Raw genomic sequence first — 23,690 nt, 5'->3', positions numbered from 1 at the left:
GGTAAAGAAACGTCCTCATCCGCAGCCTGAAAATAGGTCTGCGTCTTTTTGTCCTTGATGCAAAAGGTTGAGGGTCTCTGTTTAAGGGAAAGGACGACTGAATATTTTTAACTCTGTTTTGGCATTTTTCAAGGGGCTTTTGTCCTGTTTTCTATTTTGAGGTGAATTGGCATTTGACTTAACTTCAATGGTGAGATTTCCTCCAGATGAGCACGCGGTCTTGTGGAAGAGCTGCAGGGCTTTGTCTTAAAGAATCCTCCTCTGTAACTGAAATAATTGTTCTTGTTTGTGTTTGTGGGTGCTAACCCAGCCTCTGAGAGGGGCGGCGGGGAGCGTTCAAATTGAGCAACACGATTGTCACCCTAATCACATTTGAGTCAGGAAGCCTTAGACATTTTTGATTTAATGAAGCAGCAGCCTCGCAGTTTACGCATTATACTTAAGCAACATACCGTCACTTTATTCCAAAATTGTCTGGTGTTGCAAGAGAGGTTTTTTTTGGGATGTTACCATTTTTTATCAACAGAAGGTCTCAGCAGATTAGCTGGATGCCTTAAATGTTATTTTGGTTGACACATTAAGTCCTCGTGTTGTTTGGTTTATATTTATTTCCTCTATCTCCATTACTCACTTCCTTGCAGCTGCTAATCTGCATTATGTAACTTTGGCATTTCTGACAGTATATAAGGAAGAGAACCCGCAGTATGCACAGGTCAAGGCCACTGGATTAGTTTGCCTGCTGGAGAACATCAGTTGTGGCAGGAAATAGCAGCCAGCACGAGGGTTGTAGGAGTGACAAGGGGGTTATTTTTGAGTTTATTAGTTAATTGATTTGTTCGCACAACAAACATCAGAGCGAGCTTGAAATGCTCACCAGCGTCTCTGGCTCGTGGTGAGATTTCACTTCCATCGTGGAATCTGTAGGGGAAAGTGTGGAGGTTTGTGAGGACAGAAAGAAAATCAAATACTGAGGCCGACAAAAAAAAAAATCACACAGGAGGCTTAGTCATGCGCCCACACAAGAGGATTTCCATTTGCATAAGAATGGCAGCACACAGGAGGAAAATAGTCCAAATTAGAGCGAAAAAGGCCGGATGCAAATAGAACCTGAAATTGCAGGATGGTGGGAGGCAACAGGGGCTGCACCCTTTGTTGGAATATATATTTACTTCTCACTTCACTGGGAGGTCCTTCAAGGAGGTCAAGGACTTCTATACTCTTTGTTCAAAGTTTCCTTGAACCCAAACTGCATCGGCTGTAGCTATGGTGCATTGAAGACTTGTGTAGGGTAAGGGGGTGTCGGGGGGGTTAAAGTCTCAGTATCAGACTTTCATGCAATTTCTTTAGGTGAAGATTCAATAAAAATAGAGGAATATAACTTATTAATGTGCTGCGAGCTGATCTTAGAGTACAAGTGCGTGATTTGAGGAAGAAGCTGATGTGTTAGGTAAAATTGAGATTTGGTGAAATTCTTGAACGACTAAAAGGGTTCTAGTGGTTGCAGAAACTGCTTCTCCTCCCAGCCTTTATGGAAAACATCTTATCTGCTAAAGTCCATCAGATTATAAGCCCCGAGAGATCCTTCGCAGCAGAGGCCCACATGAAAAGTTCATCAAACCAGTCAGCTGATGTCAGATATAAATAACGGCACAGAGAGCAGAGCTCAGCAGTAACTGCGGTGAGCGGCGCTGGCGATGGCACGGCTCCATTTGGCCCCATTTGTCAGGAAGACTCCCTGGTGAGATTCCCTCAGTCAACAGGGGGACAGCCGAGGAGGGACGGCCCGGAGAGGGGCGGCCATATGACATAATCCAGCTAGAAAATTGAAATATGTGGGCTATAAATAAATAAAATGCGCCCCGCCTGTAGGTGAAGTGGATGCTAAGAATTTGCATATGAGCCACAGGTGGTCTAAACCCTTTTCGTTCCTTAGTTGAACTTGGGCAAATGTGTCGAGCCAGGGAACATCGATCTCAGGGAATTGAGGATGGCTCAAGCAGCAAAGGTAAACTGATCTTAATCAAGATTCGTTTACCTTTCCCAGCGGAGGGTGTGGCTTACGTGGATCCTGATCTGGGATGGTTTCGGGTGAAACTGGTGGGAAAAGGAAGAAATTTGAAGCCTGTATCAAGAGAGAAGCAGCCAGGGGATGATATTTGAGTACCCTAAAGATGAAATACTTTAAGCTTGATGCGTCCCTGCAGCACATTTAACGTTGCGGCAGGTGGCGGCCTGCACTCAAAGAGCGCGCACAAGCACGCTGTGATGTTTGTGACGTGATGTGAACAATGTGATTGCAGCTAGTCAACTCTTTCACAACATACGGAATTATAAGTCATTGCCTGTTCAAATATTTAGCACTGCCTAAACTTTGCCAACTGAGCTGTGCTAGCTTGTCGTTGCTAGTTGCAATAATTTAGACAACATGCCGTTGCAAAAAGAAAAGAAAATGTACATTTTTAAGACATAAACAAGAGAAGTAAAGCATTATCTGTGCTCTTAAGGCACCTGTCTCCAGAGCTTTTTAGGTCTTTGTCTCAGGTCTCAAAGGTTTCGCCTGGCACGGTCACATAAACAAACCCAGGCTGGGGGGGTCGGAAGATTTGCGACGTTGACATTGACACAAACAGATTGAAAAAGAGGTGTGTCGGAGCTGTGTATAGTAGGAGACGTTGCCACTTTGCTTTTGGTCTTTGTGTAACTCTAGAGGCTGCATACCAGAGACGCTCTCTCTCTCTCTCTCTCTCTCTCTCTCTCTCTCTCTCTCTCTCTCTCTCCGTCACTTCAGCCTCGGAGTTTCTGTCTTTGCTCATTTTCCTTTTCAGCCTTGTGTGCTGAAGGACGAATACAGACGTTGCAGTCTTACTGGTTTAACCTCAGCCGGTGAGCCGGTGCAGCTCAGAAGAATGTAAACAGCCAATGACAGCGTGACTAAGAGCTGTGATGTGTCACAGAGGCACAGCGATAAAAACAAGAAACAATCCCCAAAGATAAACCCCGGCCTAATCTCGGCCGATAACAAGGGAAAGACATGACAAGGCACATGTGAGTGAATGAAATTAATGGGGAATTAGTTTCTGTTTTGCATAGGAGCTTCCTGCTATAATGTGTAACACCTTGAACTCTAAAAAAGTACAATCAAGGAAAACGAAATGAAAACAAGGAAGAATCAAAGGAACGCATGCTTCCCTCGACACCAAGCATGTTTCTAGAGAACAAAGAAACGGTGAGCGTGATTAAATTAAATTGCAGTGTCATGAAATCCACATTGTCTGGCACTAATTACAGTAAATGTTAATTGCAGTTAATAGCTCCTTTGCCTCCAACTTTTTCAGAATCTATATAACCAGGAATTTCATTTGCTGGGTCGAAACATTCCTGGTATTTTCTCTGGTTTGTGTTTCCACCGCACATCAGAGATCCAGAACATGTTTCAGCTGAATTTGCTTTGCCATGTGTCCTAGATTTAGCACCGCTAGCTTGTTGGCTATTCATCCATAGACTCAGTCGTTTTTAAGCCAGCAGCTGGAAGTCTGGCTGAATTTCCCCATCGTACAGTACTCTAAAAAGAGCCCAGACCTCATCACCTTCCTACTCCTCACAGCTTCTCTTCTTCTGCTACATGTTTCAAATGAAGTGAAGTTTGTAGAAATAAACAGGGGCTGCGAGTTTGTTCTACCAATCAGGGATCCTTAGCATTAAGCCCCGCCCCTCAGGAATTAAAGGGGAATTTGAAGTCTTAATATATATAAAGTACTCCTATTAGGTACTTTTTTCAGGGAAAGTTTGGGGCTGAGGGGAATTCTTTACCCCAGGTAAACCCCAAGGTTTTCTGAAATGATAAAAGTTTCTTACATGGAAGAGGGGTTGTTGACGATCTTTGTGAGGCCATTTTGACTTTTCATTCATTTGTTTTCACTTTTCCTTTAAACTGAGGTGAACGTTGTTTTTCTCCACAGCAAAAATTGCTCGTGAAATGTCAACATTCACTATTTTTCTTAACATTTGGAAGCAATTGAGCCTTCTCAGATGCATCTGATGTAGTCCACCTCTTTTATTCTAGCGCAGCAACAAAGCTAATCTCAACGTTGGTCCAGACGCAGCAGGTTTATCAACTTTTTTATCATCACAGACCCACCAGGACACCTTGAATCACATTAGGATTTGCACAAACAAAAACAGAATATGTAGAAAAAAGTCTTTTTGAATCAGTCTCCAGAACAGTTCTCTGTTTTCTGTGTCGTAAAGTTGCTGTTTTTGTTCCCTTTATATTACAATGTTACTACAACTTCCTGATAGCTGTAGTATGGGTACAGACATGCACATTGTCTTCCTTTGCCTGTGGGCGTATGAGGAAACACACATTTGTGCTTGTGATTTTGTTGTTTTTGTCCTGTGATTTTGTTGTTCTTGACATGTTGTAGCTTTTGAAACTTGATCAGTTCAATAAAAATACATCTTAGTCCTTTTTTAATGAGAAAAACATTTAGTAATCAGCTGTTCTGGTGATAAACTAAAAGTTTTTTAATGTTTCAGGGTTTCAAATGTCATATTACTCAACGTCTCTTGCCTTCAGTTACGTTTTTTTGTTGGAAAAACAGAGGACCGGGTTCAAATGCAAGCCTGGAGGACACGAGTGAGCAGTGTAACACAAGGCCAGACTATCACATGATATTTTCCAGCCCCAAGACTGTACAGACCAGACAAGCAAAGGGGAATGTAGCCAGGAGAAAACTGGTGTGAATAGTGGCCAGAGGGGGTGTCTGAAGACGAGGGAGATGAGGGGGGATCTGCTGTCACTTCTCTGGACAGATGCCTCACTTTGACAAATGTCTGGTCGAGGACACCAGAACCCGAAACCTGAGAGTTCTGTTCCTTGGCGGGGAGGCGGGACTGCTCGAGCTGTTTGGTGACACCGCAAACCGAAGTTTTGGAATGTTGCCGGTGAAATGAAACTCAATTTGTAAAACACAACCATGAATTATTGTCCCACTTCTTTTGTTTTATCTGAGTGGATCACCTTCAACAACGGGACGCTAAAAACCAGCCAAACTGGGGAAAGGGAGCAGCTCCACGCTGACTGGGGCAGATCCAGTGGATGAAGGTCAACAAAAAGTCTTAGATTTGTGATTAAAAATAACACCCGTGACCATCTGCACCCTGCTGCGGAATGGAGGCAGAGAAGCCTGCACATTTCCACTAATGCTTCAAAGCTGGAGTGCGGTGGTGGGGCCCGTCCTGGACCCGCGGTTTTGGTCAACCACAACCAGGCCTCTGATTGGCTGGAAGTGAGGCAGGAATTCGCTTCTCTCCCCGCCCCCACCCTCCTCCTCCTCCTCTTCCCTCCGCGGCCGCTGCTGAAGTTTCGCTGCGCGCAAACACACGCGCGTAATCACCGCAGGGGCCGCGGAAGACGGAGCCGAAGGGAGCGAGAGTCGGGAGACAAAGAAAGCGGCCACCCCCCCTGCTCTGTTTGCGCAGAGGAGCGCGTTTCCTCTCTCTCGGAGCTTGAGAAAGGGAAGGAATTGGGAGCATTCAGTAAATATCCCTGCGGGAGTCCGCGGGACCGGACACGCTCGCACCGCTGACGCGTAACCACACACGCATACACACATTCACCTGAATGAGCGCAGCAGTTGAAGCAGACGGAGGAAGCTGGAGTGCGAGAGTGGGGAGGAGAGCTCTCCGGAGGTCCGACTTGTTGCTCCCGGTCTACTTCGCGGATGGTTTTCTCTGCGCTCTCTCTGCGGCAGCGCACTCCTGAGGTGAGCAGCGGCGTCTCGCTCCTTTTTACGCATCTGTTGTTGTGTGGTTAGACTTTTTTTTTTAAAGTTAAAAAGAAGGCTAAAAAGGGAAGGGGGTCCCCTTTTGAGGGGGTTAGTGTCGGGATTGAGCTCTCTGGAATGGCGGAGGGGGGTGTGGGGTGGAGAGAGAGTGGGAGCAACTTTTCTTTTCACGTGCCAGGGAAGCAACTCGATCAGATCTGTCAGAGAAAAAGCAAAGAATCGGTGAAAAGTGGCCTCTGTCACGCACATGAATGAGGAGGGGGGATCTAAAGTCTGTGATTGGAAAACTACCGGCTCATTTTTCTGGCTGGTGCCTCCATTGTTCATCCGGTGTGTGCCGATAACCTGCCGACTGGAGTTGGCGATGAACTGCTCCTCCTGCCATCATTAATAATCCCAGGTGTGATTACAGCGTCTCCTCTCACCCGAGCGTGCGCCACCTCATCATCAGCCCCACCAGAACGTGTGTTTACATGTTTGCGGGCTCTCGGCCACACATGGAGGCGGCAGGAGGCCGACTTTACGTTTATCACTTCCAAACCTGTCAGGATCAGTCTGAACTCATGAACAACTTTCATGGATGTTCAGGTTTTTCCCCCTAATAGTGTGTTCACTACAGGCGTGGGGAGGGCGTTGTTGTCCTATTATTAGAGCAAGCTGGGCTCCACAGCAGCTGTGGGGAAGGAAGTAGGCTCTGAACAGCAGAAGAGGGATTACTGGGAACACTGGCTGGGAATTACAGACGGCATTCCTGCAGCGTGAGAGCGGCTGGAGGGGGACGACGGCGTATGGCCGGACAGCAGACTCTGGATCAGCGTCAGCACTGAGGAAATACGTGCCTCAGAGACCGGAGGTCAAAGGTTAACAGCGCTAAAGTAGCCACATTTACGGCTTTGCCGGAGATGATGTTTTGACACGCTGACACTTGTTGCTATGACGCCAGGCGACGGCAGAAATGCAGTGTACGGTTATATCCACTCTCTTTGTAATAACAGGCAGCGACATCTCTGGTGTCTTCCCACCTGCTTATCTGTGGCCACTGAAGATGAGCTCTCAGTGAAAGTGAAGATCTTCACAGACACTGATAAGCTTCTTGTTGATGGACTGCTGTGATAAACCGCTGCCACAGTTTGAGATAATGGTGACAAACTCTGACTGGTGATTTTAGATAAAAATGACAGCAGAGAACAAAAATGGTGGGCGATTCAGCTTTGGTGTCAAATGAAAGCTTTGGTGGGATTATCGCGTCATGATTGTGTTTTAGGGGGGGTAAAAAGGCACCTCTCTCTTCACCCATGATAATGGCATTTATTAAGATCAAAGCAAAAGCATGCTGATGCTTGTTTTTCCTGTTCAGTGTGACTTAATTTAAAAAGGAACCTTCCTGAGTGGCTGACGTTCACGTGGTTGCATGACTCGGGAAGGCGCCCACCTACGATGGCATCATCACGTCTTGGAAATTTGTAGAAAATGAGGAAATGGTGGCTCATGTTCTATTGTGGCTGTAAATGTGTGACCTGTTATTTTAGCTTAGTCATGACGGGACAGAACTGACTGACTCATCAGTGTTATTACAACTGTTAAGAACTGAATTCTGGAAGCCCTGAAACTTCGATTGGGCTCTTCGTGTCTCTGAGATCATGTGGGCATCTGTCGCCCACTCCCTCAGCCTGCATCCAGATGTGCTCCAGGAGATGCTTCTCGTTGCCTCTCGTTGACGTGTCTGGGAAAAGGTCGGAGCTCTGATTAAGATTCGGGTCTGCGATGTTTTGCGTCCGTTCCGCTGAGAAGCTTTTGGCTGGTGTCGGAGTCTCTCCATCCAGCTGTTGTCCACAAATCAGTAGATCATCGGGTCGGAATTAGCCGGTTCAGCAGAGGACAGGATGGAACTCGGGCACGGACGGGTGATGGGAAAGAGACGGAACGGTCGGGATACTTGCTGTCCAATGATGGCAGGTGTTTGCTGAAGATGACCCAGTAGCGTAGCTAGCTTTGAAGATGCCCCCCCACACACACACACACACACAACCCTCCTCAGAGGCTCTGACAACAGTGATTCACACTCTTTGACACATATTTGCATGCATGTTGCCTATGTTTACTAATGCTACGTGAGGACCACCCACTGAGCTCTCAATGAGCCAGGAGATAGCAGCAGGTCTGCTGCAGCTGAGAGCAATGCACCATGGGACGGCAGCAGCCCGTCTGGGTTTGTGTGAGGACTCGATCTGAGAGAATTATCCAAAGTATAGGTTTTTATGGCTGAATGTGGTCATAAAAGAACACTCAGAGGGGGAAACACAGGAGCTGGGCAGATAAATGGAGCCTGTGAGTGAATTCCAAATGTTCACCAGTCTGCTAGAAAAAGGGAAATCGTGTAATAAATCTTTCTTACTGCTCAATAGTGCAAACCTGCGCATATTCCCAAAGGAAATCGGAAAGCTAATGATAAATGTTCGCTATAGGGGCTGTTGCTCTCTCATATTTGTCTCCTTCTTATTAAATCTGCCCTGACGTTGATGCAGAGATTCATCCCAGGAGCCCCCCCCTTACCCCCCGATCCTCCTGCCTGCCACAGCAACGTGATGCAGGAAACCTGCTGTTTGCGTGCAGTCGTTCTCCCGCTGACCTGCGACCGTGAAAGGTCACGGTGGCCAGACGGGACCGTGGTCGTGTTTCCTGTTGGCTTCACACACCCTGAACTTGTCGTGTCTCTCAGGCGCTTTATGGTGGAAGTCATTGGTGGGGGGTTAATCTGAACCTGATCCCCAGGAAGTAAATTAGTGTACAAATATTTTATAGTAGTTCTTATCTCGCCATCTGTTTACATGCCCATGAAGAACGGACAACTGGGAGTAATCAGATCATGGGAATAATCCAAATTAGTGCACTTACGTGCTCTTCAGGAATACTACAGTTAGAAAACTTTCAATCTTTTTTGCAGAGATGTGATTTATTTTACGTAAAAGAGCGACATAAATTGGATCAACGGTGTACATGCACAAATTTACACGCCTCGGTGCATTTAGCAGGTTCCTTTGCTACGCACTGAGAGATGTGACTCCAAAGACCTTCACTGACTTTCTGCTGCTGTCTTTTGTCTTCTGCTCACGTCAAGACAATCAAAACAATCGAAATGCATCTGATGAACTAAATATACACACAGACATCTGGGATTTGGGGGGAATCCAGGTGTCCTCATGCAATTTCTCTTCATCCACATATCACATTTTGCTGTTTATGTGATCACTTAATCAACCTGGTGGCTCCAGAAATTGGATTATGATCAGATTATGAACTAAAATTATATTGCGATTGGATTATTTCGGTCATGTTGTATAATGTGTTACATTTTTAAATAATCAAAAGTTAAGTTAAACTTGGAATTGCTTCACTTTGTTGTCCAACTTGGGGGGGAAAGCTAATTTGATGTAAATCCCTCCGTTGTGGTGTGAAGTAGTGGCAGGAGTCTGGACGTCATTTTTAAAGCTCCATTTCCATCTGTCCTCTTTCCGTATATCACAGGGTTTTTAATAGCGAGCGAGGCTAGCATTTCATGCACCACAGCCTCAGTACTCAATCCAAGCAAAGCACACACGCCGCTTCCATGGAGACGGATTAATAAGCAGACTGAACACATGACAGGACGTTTAGTCCAGTAAAAAGACACACTCCACCTTCTCTGTCTGAACAATGGGCTCTGTTTTTCCTGCCAAACTTCTCTGATGCATTTTTGAACGTCTGTAACCTTCGTTTGTAACCTCTCTGGTGGCTCGTCCCCTCTGTGCAAACACACACACACACACACACACAGTCCTTCCATGGGAGTGAAGTAAATTGGGCCGATGATGTAAGAAGGTGGCTTGATGCACAGAAACAGAAAACAGGAAAGAGGGGAGAATGAGGCCGGCTGCCAGGTTCCTCCTCCCGCTAACGTCCTGTCACATTAACAAACACACACACACAAATGACTGATTATGGCTAAACAATAAGTTGTGTTGAAGTTATTTGCTGCAGTTATAGTTAATAGAGTTCAAGGTTCAGCGAAACGCCCAGAAATCTTCCAGAAATAGTTGACCCTAATTGGACCAAACCTCGCCCTGGCGTAAATGCTGCGGTCTAATTTGTGGAGTCATTGTCACTGCATGTTTGCGTTGTTCCAGAAGACCTCGTCTATACCACTCTGGCATTTCACGTGCGCATTCACGCATAATGATTCCTGCCCTCGTTCTGGCACTTTAGCGGGCGCAATTAGCTGAAGGGATGGAAAGGTAACCAGCACGTCTGCAAATATCAAAGGGCCGCGCTTAATGGATGGAGACATTTCAGAGTCAGGGTAATTCAGATTAGCCCGTGCACGGCCGCCAAATCCCCTTCTTGTTGTTAGCCATCGGGCCGCTTGAGTTTCACATGGTCGTTACCGGGACAATGGAACCTCTGTGGCTGAGCGGGAGGCGCGGCGTTGATGTGTCTGCACTGGATTCCACGCATTCCAGCACGAGTAACATTCGGTTCTTTAACAGTATGCAAAGTTCAGGAGCAGCGGCCGGAGCGGTCCAGATCCAGGCTGGGCACTTTAACTAGCGTTAGCTAAAAGCTGGAGTGAAACGAGAGCCGGGGTACTTAAACACTGTGGTTCCACTTGTGTAATAACATGTCTGTTTGCTATAAACACAGACTCTTGGCTCTCTCCTCCTTCCTGTCCTGTTTGTTTCCAGCCTCTTACCACCAGAACAGAGCCCACGGTGGGTTTTTAACATATTGAGAAGACAGCTTGTACAGGCCTGTCATGAAACACCAAAACAAGCCTGGAGGGCCGCTGAGAAGATCTGACCGTCGCTCCCGACATCGAAAGTGCGGATTTGAGAAAAATGTGGGATTACTCAACTGGTGACGGGAGCATATTCACACGTGCATCAGTGAAACCTGACTGAAAAGGAGATCCGGCCTTTTGTCTGCTCTTGTAATTGATCAGCGTCGACCTCGTTAGCGCCTCAGCGGCAGAATGTTCACGATTCGCGGCGTAATCCCGCCATTGTTCGATGATTGCTGCCCGCAGCTTCGCTCTGCTTGTGTGTGTGTGTGTGTGTGTGTGTGTGAGATCCAAACACATCAGGACTCCCCGATCAGACACAATGAGGGTTTCTTTGTATTTTACTGTAAACCACGAGCAGCTGGTGGGCGATGCCGACAGAGCCGGGGTCGGACCTGGAGCCCAGCGCTGCAGCTGAGGTTAAATCCACCCAGCAGACAGCCAGTAAGCACATTTGACAATAATACCCCAACTTTGAAAAAACAAACAGACTCAGCTCGTAAAGGGTTTAACGCGGGCGGGAACGGCCTCTTTTTTCAGTCATGGTTGTGCGTTTAATGGCTAATCTGCTTTTTATGATGCGTTTTGCTGCATGTGTTGGTTGCAGTCGACCTGTTGCTGTTTGCTGGACTTGCGCTGAGTTAGCGACACATCTGAAGCTAAACAGATGAGCTTGGGTGAGGGGAATACAAACAAGCTCAGTAAGTCACGGTGAATTAATGACAGTAGATGTTCCGGTATTATCATTCCTCAAGGGCCTTTTGTCGGATTTTGCTGCCTATTTTAGGTAGAAAATGGTGGAATTTTTCCAAAGTGACTGGATGCGTTTGTTGTGTGACACGGCGCTCGTGCTGCTCTGCCCCATCGTCAAACTTGATAATTCCTCAGTTTTATCTTTTATCGTGTTTTCCTCTCTCGCTCATCTCTGCCACATTTTTGCTCTTTAATCATCCCAGCAGCGTCTCGCTGGCTCCTCTGTCCTCCACCTGCCTGCTACTCTGCTTGGAATGGAACTTTTCATTCTCCAGTTTGGCATTTTTCAATCTGGAGCCAAGCAGGGCGTAGACGGCACCAGGGACATGACATTGAAAATGTGGCTGGGATGGATGGCAGCGCTCCGTCACCGTGGCAGCGGGAGATTGTTCCACCTGTGTTTATAAAGACGTGTTTTCTGCCAGCGGACCTGCGTGACAGGTTCTCTCTGCGTAGGAGTGATGGTCTCACTGGACATACTGGGCAGGCTGGATTCTGTTGTGATGGGAATTCATGTTTAATGAATTTACTGCATAATTACTTCACCATGACTCAACGTACAGGGACATTTGTTCTGAACAATGAAGGGAAGCTTTCTTTTCTTGATTTCACTTCTGTTATTGTTTTATTTTCTTCGTAACCTCCCTCCCTCCCTATCAAGAGTGTCAAAATAAAAGCCGGCAACTTCCTGTTAGCGACTAGCATTGTAGCATCAACAACTTCTGAAAATATCAGTGGAACATTATTTTCACAACTGTTCTATTTTTATGGATTATTTTTTTAAAGAAGAAGATTCCACGTGTGCATTTTTATCAGTCACTGTCTATTAAGAAGTGTCAAAACTGAGTCAAACACGTCAACATGATCAAATCAGGCGTGGATATTTTGTTTGTACTTGAATAAATAAGTCAGAGGCTGATTTGATGGAAGGAAGGGAGCGTTGCCATAATCTAAAACTGATAGAAAAACAAGCTGAAGCTGTTGAAGTAAACAAGCTGAGATGAGATGAAGCTTTATTCATATCACACCGCAGAAAATGGCAACATTACAGCAGCATGGATGAAAAACAATATGGAAAAAATGAGGAAATAAACACTGAATAACAAACACGGCAGCACGTAAACACAGACTCTAAAATGCACTTTGTACTAATGGTAATTGCTACTATGGTAACAATCATGGTATCACAATTGCTAATTGAATGCTGCAGTGGGACTGGGTTTCATGATGATGATGATGATGCATTTTGTGTGAGAAGGCTGAGTAATTTGGTGTGTTGCGTCATTGCCTTCATCCAGCAGGGGGCAGCATTGCTGCAGGTTTTGCTTGGTTTTCCCGAGGTTTATTTATGCGACTGTTGAGCTGCTGCTCCTTCCGCAGCAGGAAGAGTCGAAGGTCAGCTGGGACTGTTGAAAATGTCCTGATTACTTTTAATCACGTCAATCACGACAGAACGTTGCACCGAGGCCATTTACTGGCCTTGTGTGAGGGTTCTGGTGCCGTCAGAGGACCTTCCAGCATTTGTGTTAGCATTAGCCGTCCTCTGGTTCATCTCACTAGTGATTGTAAATCAAATATTGCTGCCTGATTACAGCAGGAATAAACAGCCGTTAATCAAAGCTGGGTGAATGAACACATATTGATCAAATTCAGACCTCGAGTCTGCAACTCTTGCAACCTCAAAACACACCAGTGGGAGCTGTGAGTGAACATGCACAGCAGAGTAAAATCTTTCCTCTGAAAACGGATATCTGGGCAAAAGCGAAGTGTGATGACGGAACCATCTCTCCTCAGAACGCTCAGATGAAAAACATCCTTAAATCAGACCTCTTCAGAGCCTCTCTGGAGCGGCTCAAACAGCCTTGGCTGCACAGGAAATGAACAGATGAGGCTCTTTGTGTAACTAATTCATTAATCTGTGCATTTCTTTTTTGCATTTGAACCCTTTTAAATGCTTTTATAGAATTTTTGATGTGATAGAGAATCATTTAGCCCCAAGTGCTGCCGTCTCCCAGTGAACAGACAGTTGAGGGTGCTGAAGCTGTCCTTAAATACCTGCTGGAAATGCCTGATTTGGCCGTAATGCTGCTGAGGTCTGTGGAGGATGAACATGAAATTAAGTAAACTCAGCTGCTCCTGGAGTTCTAAATATTTATAACCCCGACTCGCAGCTGGTTTAGCTGTTTGTGCAGGTTTGGAAATGAGTCCATGGCGCCCTTTTCCACCAACATATCCAGGAAAATCCAGGATTTGACTGCTAAAAACGATTCTGAGCATCGTGTCCAGTTCCCATCGCCGGGCTAGCTGGGCCATAGTGAAGCAACTAAATGCATAAACATATACATCAGGGGTGGGCATCCTACCAGGGAGAAACCGCCTTCACCAGGTAAATGGAACCCCAGGTGAAAGTGTTTACCTGTAGGACACAAAGTCTGGCTTGGATCCAGCCCTCGAGGACTGGATTTGCCCACCCCTGATATACATAAATGAAGGAATCAAATGATTTCAAGAATAAACTTCCAATATTGTGAGGAAGACATAGTTCGAGTTAAAGGAATCAATTCTATGAGATTTTGTTTTTAAAGCCAGTTACTGTAGAATAAAACATTCCACTCACTTTAATGTTAACGAGTTTATTTTTGGCAAGAAATACCATTTTTATACTCTTTTACATTTTTCGCCTTTTGGGGCATTTAGTCCATGTTTTTCTTGTAATGTTACGACTTCATTCTCAAAATCTCCCGTTTCTTCATTTTGTTGTTAGAACTTAAATAAAGGCTGTGGGGGAGGTCCACCAATCAGGGTTCTGAGGACCAGAAACACCCCTTAAAATAACTTTTTCAACAGAAGTCTGTCTTGTTGGGAATTTTGGGTGATTTTTTTCCCCCTCTGGTGGAAAACCAAGGAAGGCACCTGTGGCGAGAAGGTTGGAAAACCTCATTTTCAGGCTTGTGAGGAGGATTGAAAACCCGGAGTCTTCCGAGGAAACTTTAGTGGAGCATCGGTGGTCATTGCTGAGTGGGCGGACTTGACAAGATGGAGAAGATTAATATGATTTTTATCTGGTTTGGTTTTGTTGAGTTGGCCTTTGTTGAAGTTCTGACTTATATTTTTGTATTACACAAGTATGTGTGCACTGTGTTCTGGTATACATCACGTAGTGAGGACCTTAATGAATTAATCACAATATGAGGACATTCTGCAAAGTGAGGACGTGATCTTCGAAAATTGTTTAGAAATTGCTCAAACTTATATTGGGGGGGGGGGGGGGGGGGGCAAACTTGGTTTAAGGTTAGAACTGGTGCAAGTCAGGGTTTGGGTAGTTAGGAAAGTTATAGGTAAGGAGCTGGAGAGTGTGTGTGTGTGTGTGTGTGTGCGTGTGTGTGTACGTGTGTGTGCGTGGGGGGGAGGTTGTCCATCTGCCTGACCCCTTCCTCGGGAGCACAGCTGTGATTGGCTGTCACTCCCTGCCAGGCCTTTCTTGCCATGGGAAGCGAGTTAACTTGGCTCTGTTGTAAAACCCGGAACACACCTGCGGATCAGGAGTGTGCAACACTCCAACAGTGTCTACCTCGAGTCTCCGTGCACTCTAGAGGTTAAAAAAACTCACTAACCATATCAGATGTCACGTTATCTGCGACTGTGGCTGAGGTATGCGACAGGAAGTGGGTCCTGGTCATGTGACAGCTGCCTGGTCGACTCCGGTCCGCTGGAGCTCCGTGTGTGTTTTCCAAACCGCCCAAACTTTTCTGTTGTCTCAGCCACAAAGCGGACCCTCTTTCCCTTTCACACGCAGACGCTCGGGGTTGGCGATAAGGAGTCGGGCTGACTTTTCCGAGGGCAGCTTTGGAATTTCGGGTAGTTGAACAGCAGGACCAGCTTTCCTGTCGTTCAGGATATACTCAGCATTCCAGGCATCATGCCTCTGGGAGTTCTGTTTAAAGGTGCAGCAGAAGCCGGAGCCTCTGTGGTGGCGGCGCAGAGGTGTTGAGAGGAGGACAAGAACGGAGTGTTCATCCCAATCCAGGTGGACCGGAGCGGTGTGAGAGCGGGCGGAGGCTGATGAGTACGACCCCCTCTGGAGTTTATCTGCCCTTAAACCAGACCGAGGAGGGCTGATCAGCAGGGGCAGTTGCCATGGCCGGGGTTGCCAGGAAGGGCTCGGGGAGACCCTCCTACTACTACAGATTCCTGGGCAAGTCCCGGCTGCAGCGGCAGCGGAGCCGGTCCCGCAGCCGCACCAGGCCGGCCGCCAACAGGGGTAAACCCCACTCCTGCCTTTGTATCAGCACATGACTCTGGTTAGCCTCACGTAGCTCATAAACTAGCCAGCTACGCTTGCATGCGCATCACACGGCCGTCACAATATTCCCACCGACTGGATAACGAGCAGCATTCCGACTTAACCAGTTCGCGCACGCGGCCAATCTGTTCTTTTGCGTTTTTCTCCGTCGGCGTTCCGAAGAATCTGATAACGTTGTCGTCTTTGTCGCGCGGCATTCTGTTTTTAGCCTTTTGTGCGTTGCCTTTGAGGACGGCCGAATCGTACGCGATGCGCTTTGATAAGGGAGGAAAAACGGCGGCGTTCGCCTCATTTCCGGGACATTGTCAGCAAAAAAAAAAAATCCCTCTCGGCTGTTTGTGGTTGAATTCCGAAGCTGCAGGTCCGTTTGCGCCGGCCCAGAGGGGAGGACTCACAGTTTGGTGCCACTCTTAGCGCTGCCACGCTAGATGCTATACGCTAGGTTTTGCCGCAAACTTTTAACATCTCGGTAACAAAATGGCTCGACTGAGCGACCGAGTTTATGCCGGTTCGCTCGCTGAACCCTGGCCGATGGCGTCCGGCGCCGATCTTCTCTGGACCCCATATTTGATGCTGAAGGAAATGAGCGAGGTTCTAGTGTGTCGCTGCACATGTGACACTAACGTCCCTGAGCCAGAGGTACAACGTATGTCTTCACTTTGCTGCTTTGGATGTGGAACGAGGCACACACACACACACACACACACACTCTGCCTTGATCTTCCTGGTTATATGCACCCAATTCTCTTTACAACTTCATGCAGCAAAAGGCCACTTGTGGCTTGAAGGACGCTGCTTTTCCCCCCAACAAAGTTGCCGTCGGAATTAAAAAATGTGGCAGCCGTGTTTTTCTGTAAGAACCCGTGAAATTGGGTGACTGGACGGTGATTTTGGTTTAGAGGGAAGCAGAGCTCGCCGTCAAACTGGTTTGTTTGCCGAATCAACACAGAAGCAAACTTTAGGAGGCAGATGTTTGCTGTTTGCTTTATTGTGTTATCTTGTTTGAAGTTGACGCTCGCATGAGCTCATGTGTTATTCCTGTTGTGTGTGTGTGTGTGTGTGTTGGTTTTTGTGCTGTTATCGGGTCCTAAAGCTAGTGTTTTGTCCTGTACAACCTGTAGCCTGTTTTGGTGCCCTGGCCTCATTTAAACGAGAGCATCTGGCTCGAAATCAGGCGTGTTGGAGGAGAAAACACGCGGGACAGGATTTCCCCAGGATCTGGACTGTGATTCTGGACCGGAGATACGTGATCTTAGCTTGTCCAGTTCGTTTTACTGGAACTGCTTCCCTGCACAGGACACCTCGTACCACTGAGCGTCTGACTGGGCTTAAAGATACATTTTCCTTCTTCAGCAGCTCTGGTGTAAATGTAATTTTCTTGCCTGCAGTGATTCACCTGTGGCACCTGTGCAGGAGGCTTCCAGCCCTCCTTTGTTTCCATTAATCTCTCTCTATTTCTGCTGAGCCAAACTCAAAAGTCGGCAGAAGCAACACGTAAACAGCAGCAATACGCAATAATCACACACACACACACATTTAGAGCTGAACCGAGCTAACCAAAAGTAAAGTAATTTTCTATACTGAAACTTCTATTTTCTATCAAAGTAATATAATAATAGAATATTTTGGATGCAGCATTTATCTTCTTTTTGAGCATCTATCCCCAACAGGCTGTCAGTTTTTGCTAGCATAGCATAAAGAAAAGTGAGGAAAAATCCAATTTAGTGCAAGAAAATTGGGACAAAACTCCCAATGAGCAAAAAGTTACATTTGATTCGATCTGTTTCCTTCAAACAGGTGATCCGCGATTCATTTTTCATGACGACTTCAGCCGCGATACTAATAGCGATGTTCGCCGTTAGCATTGCAGATCTGTTTCCAGTCTCGCAGAACAATTCAAACAAAACAAAAGAGAAACAGAAAATTGCAGGAAGGAACGTCTGACGTGGAAGCTCGGCAGCAGTGGGAACCAAATCTGGAACTGTTACACAATGAAGATACGCAGTAATTGTTGTAAATGTGGCAGAAACGGAACGACTTCACACGAGCTGTGAAAACATCACAGCGGTTAAGAAAGAGCCGCCCCGAGCTGCCTGCAGGAGCCTGTCTGAGGTAGTGAGATCCTCCCAAAAATAAGCGCTGTATCTTAGCTAAAGAAAGGCTTCGCTAATCAACTTGGGCGGCCTCAACCTTTGATCATTTCTGACCTCGTTTTCAGTGTAAAAGTAGCCAACAGGCCGAGAGATTACATAAAAAGTCTGGAATTACAGTTGGAGCCTGGATTTTCATCTTCTTTTGGTCTTTTTTTTGTACTTTAAATCAGTTTTCCTCTAAGATCAACCAAGGCCGTTAGCTAAAATGTCTACAGCGAGTGACGCTAATGCCTTTTTCCCATCATTCCTGCAGTCTTAATTGTTTGTCAGTCATGAAACTGATGGAGTGTTGTGGTGCTTCCAAGCCCCCCCCCCCACCCCCGGAGTCACATGACAGGGCGACAGGTGCAGGCTGATCCTGCCTGATCTGCAGATATAAACTCAGAATTCCAACCAGATTTTACAGAATTAGTCTGTGAATGATAACGAGTTTTCCCACCGCTCATGCTGTCAACACGGAGCAAGTGTAAGAAAAGAAAAATAAGCCACGCGTGCTATCACGTTAGCATCCTCACCACGTGCAGCCATAAATTTAGCATCAGATGAGCTTTTGCTGCTTTAGTCCTGCATTTGTTATACATTTATCTAGACTTTATTCACAACTGCAACTGAAAAAACATGCTAGCTTCAGTTCCACTGCAGCCAGTTTGGCTAACCTTCGCCTTATTTGAGAGTGAAATGACGCCACACTTGCACCAGTCTGCAAAGTGTTGAAGTCGTTTCTCTGTCCGCAGTGGGAGGAATGTCACTGCCGCGTCGCCCTCTTCGTAAACACAAACTTCCTTCTCCAACACGGCTCTTCTCCTCCTCTGCATTCCCGCGGACAAAGGCTAGCATGTGCCAAAGTAAACACGAGGCTCCTCTTTCCTGATCCCCCTTGGTAGCAACGTTGCTAGCTGATCGCTACTGTCGACCGGTTCTTTTCATTCCGCTGTAGCCACGGAGACGCAGCAGCGCCTCTTCATCAGGCCCTCGTCCGTGCGCTGCGTAAATAAACCTTCACAGAGGTCAAAAGTCCAGTTGTGGGTTCACAGGTCGGCGCTAACGTATGGTAGCATAGAGACGCTCTCTGCTCTGGCTCACTGAATAACAAGATGTTCCAAGAAAAAAAGATGTTAACCTCTCGGAATATCAGAAGAAGCCCAGTTATTTGGATAAAAAATAAAACATCCTCACTAATCTGATGCTAAATTAATGTATCTGACTGTTGCGTGCAGGAAACACAGCTGTCATCTTTAGCAGGCTAAAAGAGGAAATGTTCTTTTTCCATTTTGTTTTTGAGAAAAGGGAAGGTGAGAGTTCGACTGCGTGAAAAAGCTACCCAGGTAGCGAAACCGCAGTAAACACAGCTTGACAGCTTGTGTTTGGGAGTTTTTTGCTAGCTTGCAGCGCGGATGAATCTGGGTGTTTCACATGTCCTGAAACACAAAAGCTTCAGCCCATAACAGAAACTTGGATATTGCCTCTGTATTAGCTAGCTACCAATTCTATTTGGTGCTGCTGGAGCTTCTCTCATGCTACTGTGGCGAAACGCTGTGTATTTACCCTTACAGTTAAAACATGATTATGGAATCATGTTTCACCTGTTATAATAAGCAAACCCGGATACAGGTGTTTTCAGTTGTTCTTAAGCATATTTAATTCCGTGAGCTATTTAATCTCCGTCAAATTCTTTTTTTTCATTTCTAGACACAAGTGTCAAACAGGCAGGACAGAATTCCGAGCAGACGGAAAACAAACGTTCGCAGCAACAGGCTGCCGTTGTGAATTTCCTGTTTTCGTTGCTGTTTCCACTTAGCTCCTCTAGCAATAAACCGCGTCGCTCCAGGCTAATAAAAACGTCCTCTTACAAAGTCAAACCAGAAAATACCTCATGTCAGTTGTTGCTCATTGATTAATTCGGTTCCCGGTTTGTTTTCGTTGACAACTGTTGTTGTAAACCTGTTGAAACCTGATGTTTAGTCGTGCTGGATTCAACACGCGGCGTTTCCTTTCTCTGTCGTCTCTCGTACAAACCAGAACATCCTGCGGCGTCGGGGGAGGAAGGGAAAGTTTTGGACACTGGTTAGCTTCCTGGGACTAAGCGCTAATGGTTCTGAGACCTTTTAGAGCATATTCCCCTCATTCATGTTTGCCAGATTAGCTTGTGCGCTAAAGAGGATGTTGTGTTACTCACCTGACAGGAATCCTGGATTCAGAGGATGTGCAGTCAGGTTAGGACAGGTGAGAAATGTGCTGCCGGAGAGACCAGCAGGAATATTTATCCATGTTTAAGATCTCAGACATGCTTCTTTTCTTTAGTAAACAGCATTTCTGTCACAGAGCTGGTTGCTACCCTGGAAAATTGTGAAGGAGTCGTGTTTTTAGCTCAGGGCTACTGCAAAGAGGTGAATGATCTCTGAGAAACACAGAAATGTAGAGCGTGCAGGAGTGATGTGCTATGGCAGCTGAAGCCAGAACACAATATGAGGCTCCTACTGTGGCAGCTAGCGCTAATGCTAACGCTGTGAATGCCATAAATCCCTGAGAAGCATACAACATGAAAAAGGGACATTTGTTTTTCCTGACTTGAGGCTTAATTGTTTTAAGCTGCTAGGTTTGAGTTAATTGTTAACATTTTTATCACTTTGTTCCAAGGCCGTTAGCATCAAGGCAATACGTTTAATTAGGTACAAAGGAGGCGTCACGACCACATCAGACAAGTTGAACAGACACATTTACAACAGTGCTGGAGGAGTCGAGTCAGGAGTTTCTCCTGTTATTGGGCCCAAACATCCTCTGATAGCTGTGTGATGCTAATCGATGTAGCGCTTGGACCCAGCGGCAACAGCAGAGGCTAAAGCTCCGCATGCGGTTTGTTTTACCCCCATTAGTTCAAGTTTAAAAGGCTTTATGGAGGCGAACACTGTCGCAGAGAACAGAGGTAAACTTATTTATTGTTAGCGTGAATGCTTGGATGCGACACCAGAGCTGTCAGAGAGCCGCGCGGCTCAGGAAGGGGCCTTTTCTCTGCCCAGCGGGGTGTGTGAAGCCTCCTTTAATTACAGAGCGCGCTAATTTAGCCCAGACGGCTGTAATTTAAGATGTTAATTACACGTTAGCGTGTCATGCTGCTGCTTTTAGGCCTGGAATTTGGAGTGAGACAGAAAAATACACTCGCCCCCCCCCCGAAAATTCATGATTACTTTAATTTTCATAACTAGAGGTGATTTAAATAATCATCCTCAGGGAGCTGTAAGGATCTGGGATTAGACCCCAACAGGTTAAACTCATCGCTGCCAGTGTTTGTTGCTCCGCTTCACTTTGTGCAGTCGTGCACGTTCGAGCCAGCGTCACATTCCTGTCGGACATGCCCGGATCTGCCGCTTCAGCTCCTTCGTCTCTCAGATTAGAAGTTTCTGTCTGTTTTAAAGAAAGGATGAGAGGAGAAGGTGGGAAAAATCCGGAAAACCCAGTATCCAAAGGTTCGGGCTCTCCTCAAGTTTAAAACGTTAGCAGCAAAGTTTCGGGTTCATGGTGACGCCGGAGTTAAAAACATCTATTAAAAGTAATTAAACTAATGAATTGTGTAATTTGAAGAGAGTTCAGAGGATAAATAATCAAATAACGCTGACAGGAAGTAAAGAAACAGTAAGAGAAGGTAAATATAATGTATAAATAACGGACGCTGCCACCGCTAACCTTGATGTTTCGCTAGGCTAAAGCTATCGATGCTAGCCGTGCTGCTCCATCACGATGGGCCGAGATGCTGAATGTGTTTGGGGACAAACTTGACTGAAAGTCACCTGTGCATCCACAGAGTCTCCTCCAGAGAGGACAGGGCGCCGCCGGAGCATGCCGGGCAGCCCCGCGGACAAAGCCACACCTGCCATGGAGGCCACGTCGGCTGCCGCCACGCCTTTCCGCGTCACCGTGAGTACTGTGAGTTCGCTCTCTTCTTTGATGTTCGGTGGATAAACATAGCGGTTAAGCTAGCAGGGAGCGCGTTCACGCTGACCTTGCATTAGCTTCTCACTTTCATCTGTCGTGTTTATCACCGTTTGAAGCACTTTTACCTGCTTCATGAGCAGGTTAACCATCTGGACCGCTCATGAAAACATGGTCCAAATTAAATTTTTAATGATTTAAAAGTTGTTTTTAAAAATAAAAAGAGGAGCAGCGAATGTCCAGAAAGGTCAAATTAAGGGGTCGTGTGTTGATGAGGCGTCGCTCACGTGCTGCTGCAGCCTCATCCTCTCTGTCACATGACCTCTTCATCCGCCGCCTCAATCCCCTGGCTCTGTTGCCCCCTGCTGGCCACCAGTGAGAACGCAGCCGGGCAGCAGTTCTGCCCTCACGTCTCCTCACCCGGAGACGCGGTGCTGGAGCCCGAGCTGAAACTGTCGGCATGTTCTCCTCTCACGCTCTCAGCAGACACCCCCCCGAGCAGTAAATGATTGCGTAACTACGGGGACGGACGTTAGCTGTAGCCGCCGCGCGTTCACCTCCGTGGTGCCAAAGAGCAACGTGAGAAGAGCAAAGAGGACGTCTGGTCCCATAATCCAGCCGCGTTAGCATCTGCCGTAGCGATCCCGGTGCTGCCGTAATCACACGAACGTCTGCGCGTTGACGTTTGCCGACTTTTTCAAGAATTTGGATTTAAAAGTCCCACAAACGGGCCGAAAACTCGGATTTTCTCCTCTCCGGCAGCTCCGATCGATGCGGTGGCCCCGCAGGGGCGAGCTTCTATTTACCGGCTGATTCCTGCAGACGGGGGCAGAGCGGAGAGGAATTTTAATCGGTCGGCGGCGAACGTGCACGTTCTCGGGTCCCCAAACGGACGCCATCTGGGCCGCAGGTTGCCCCGGCGACCCGCCCTGCTGCCACGTTCAGCCTCATGCGTCGTATTTGAGTTTAGAGGCTGATGGAGGGCGACAGGCGACGGTGATGAGCGGGTGTTTCTTGCACCTCTGACGTTTGGAGGTATTCTGGGATGTTTGGATGAGCACGAGGACGCCGCCGTGTTTGCAACAGGCCTGTGCGGAAGCCGAGGTGAAACACGCCGGCGAGCGCCTTCTGGACGCTCCGAGTCCTCTCTCGAAACTCCACAGAACTTCTGAGGCTCCTCAGATCTCCTAATGCAGCCAGTTGCCATGGAGACGGGCAGCCGCCGAGGGGAAGTGTGTTCGGTAGCAGCGATAGATGAGGAGTTCAGTCGGCACATAGTGACATTATTTATTTATTATTATTATTTATGGATTTTTATGGTGAAATGGGGATTTTCTACTCAACTTTCTGTGATGCTGTTTAACCACTGCCCCCCCCCCCCCCCCCAGGGCTTCCTCAGCCGGCGGCTGAAGGGCTCCATAAAGCGGACCAAGAGCCAGCCCAAACTGGACCGCAACTCCAGCTTCAGGCACATCCTGCCGGGCTTCAGGAGCATGGACAACGACAGGTGGGTGGAGCTCGTCGACCTCCAGGACGACCTTGAACTGCTCGAGATTCCGCGCGTTCCCTCACTCGGCCCCAAAACTGGAGCTTCTACTTTTAATGAGGCGTCAGCGTCGCTGTCAGTCCGCCTCGAGGGCGCTGGCGCCCGTTTTTCCGCAGGGAACGCGCTGTTCTTCCCCCCCCGATGCACTCAGACGAATTGAGCTGGAGCCTTCTCCTCTTTGTCCCGCTGTCTCTCCTCATTCTCTTCTTCTCTCACTCCCTCCGCTCCGGCATCATCACTGGCTAATTTAATCCTTAAAAGAAATCTGGGAATGGTGAACCTGTGGGAAAATAGTGACATTCCCTCAGGCTGGGAGCAGGCGGAGCTGATTCATTTTTAAATCTCAACCCCATTTTACCTTAATCCAAATGAGCACCGTCCCCACAACGATTCATAAACACACGCACAC

The 23,690-nt window shown here is 47.0% G+C and overlaps 1 protein-coding gene across 12 annotated transcripts in view; it reads left to right on the top strand.

The window, feature by feature from the left end:
- Window positions 1-23,690, top strand: part of LOC130516826 (disabled homolog 2-interacting protein-like) — a 67,648-nt gene that overhangs the window by 12,749 nt on the left and 31,209 nt on the right. For 4 of the 12 annotated variants that reach the window (XM_057018110.1, XM_057018112.1, XM_057018118.1 and 1 more), the window contains 2 exons: window positions 21,608-21,729; window positions 23,124-23,242. In XM_057018110.1, coding sequence (XP_056874090.1) covers window positions 21,608-21,729; window positions 23,124-23,242 — 241 coding nt within the window. Of the gene's footprint in view, window positions 1-5,389; window positions 5,766-15,154; window positions 15,614-21,211; window positions 21,240-21,607; window positions 21,730-23,123; window positions 23,243-23,690 lie in introns of those variants that run through there. The other 8 variants (XM_057018111.1, XM_057018119.1, XM_057018122.1 and 5 more) reach the window with 7 other exon arrangements.

The sequence above is a fragment of the Takifugu flavidus genome, chromosome 20, assembly GCF_003711565.1.
Source record: "Takifugu flavidus isolate HTHZ2018 chromosome 20, ASM371156v2, whole genome shotgun sequence".
NCBI lineage: Eukaryota > Metazoa > Chordata > Actinopteri > Tetraodontiformes > Tetraodontidae > Takifugu > Takifugu flavidus.
The sequence above is the reverse complement of the archived record's forward strand: the minus strand, read 5'-3'. Positions and strand labels throughout refer to the sequence as shown.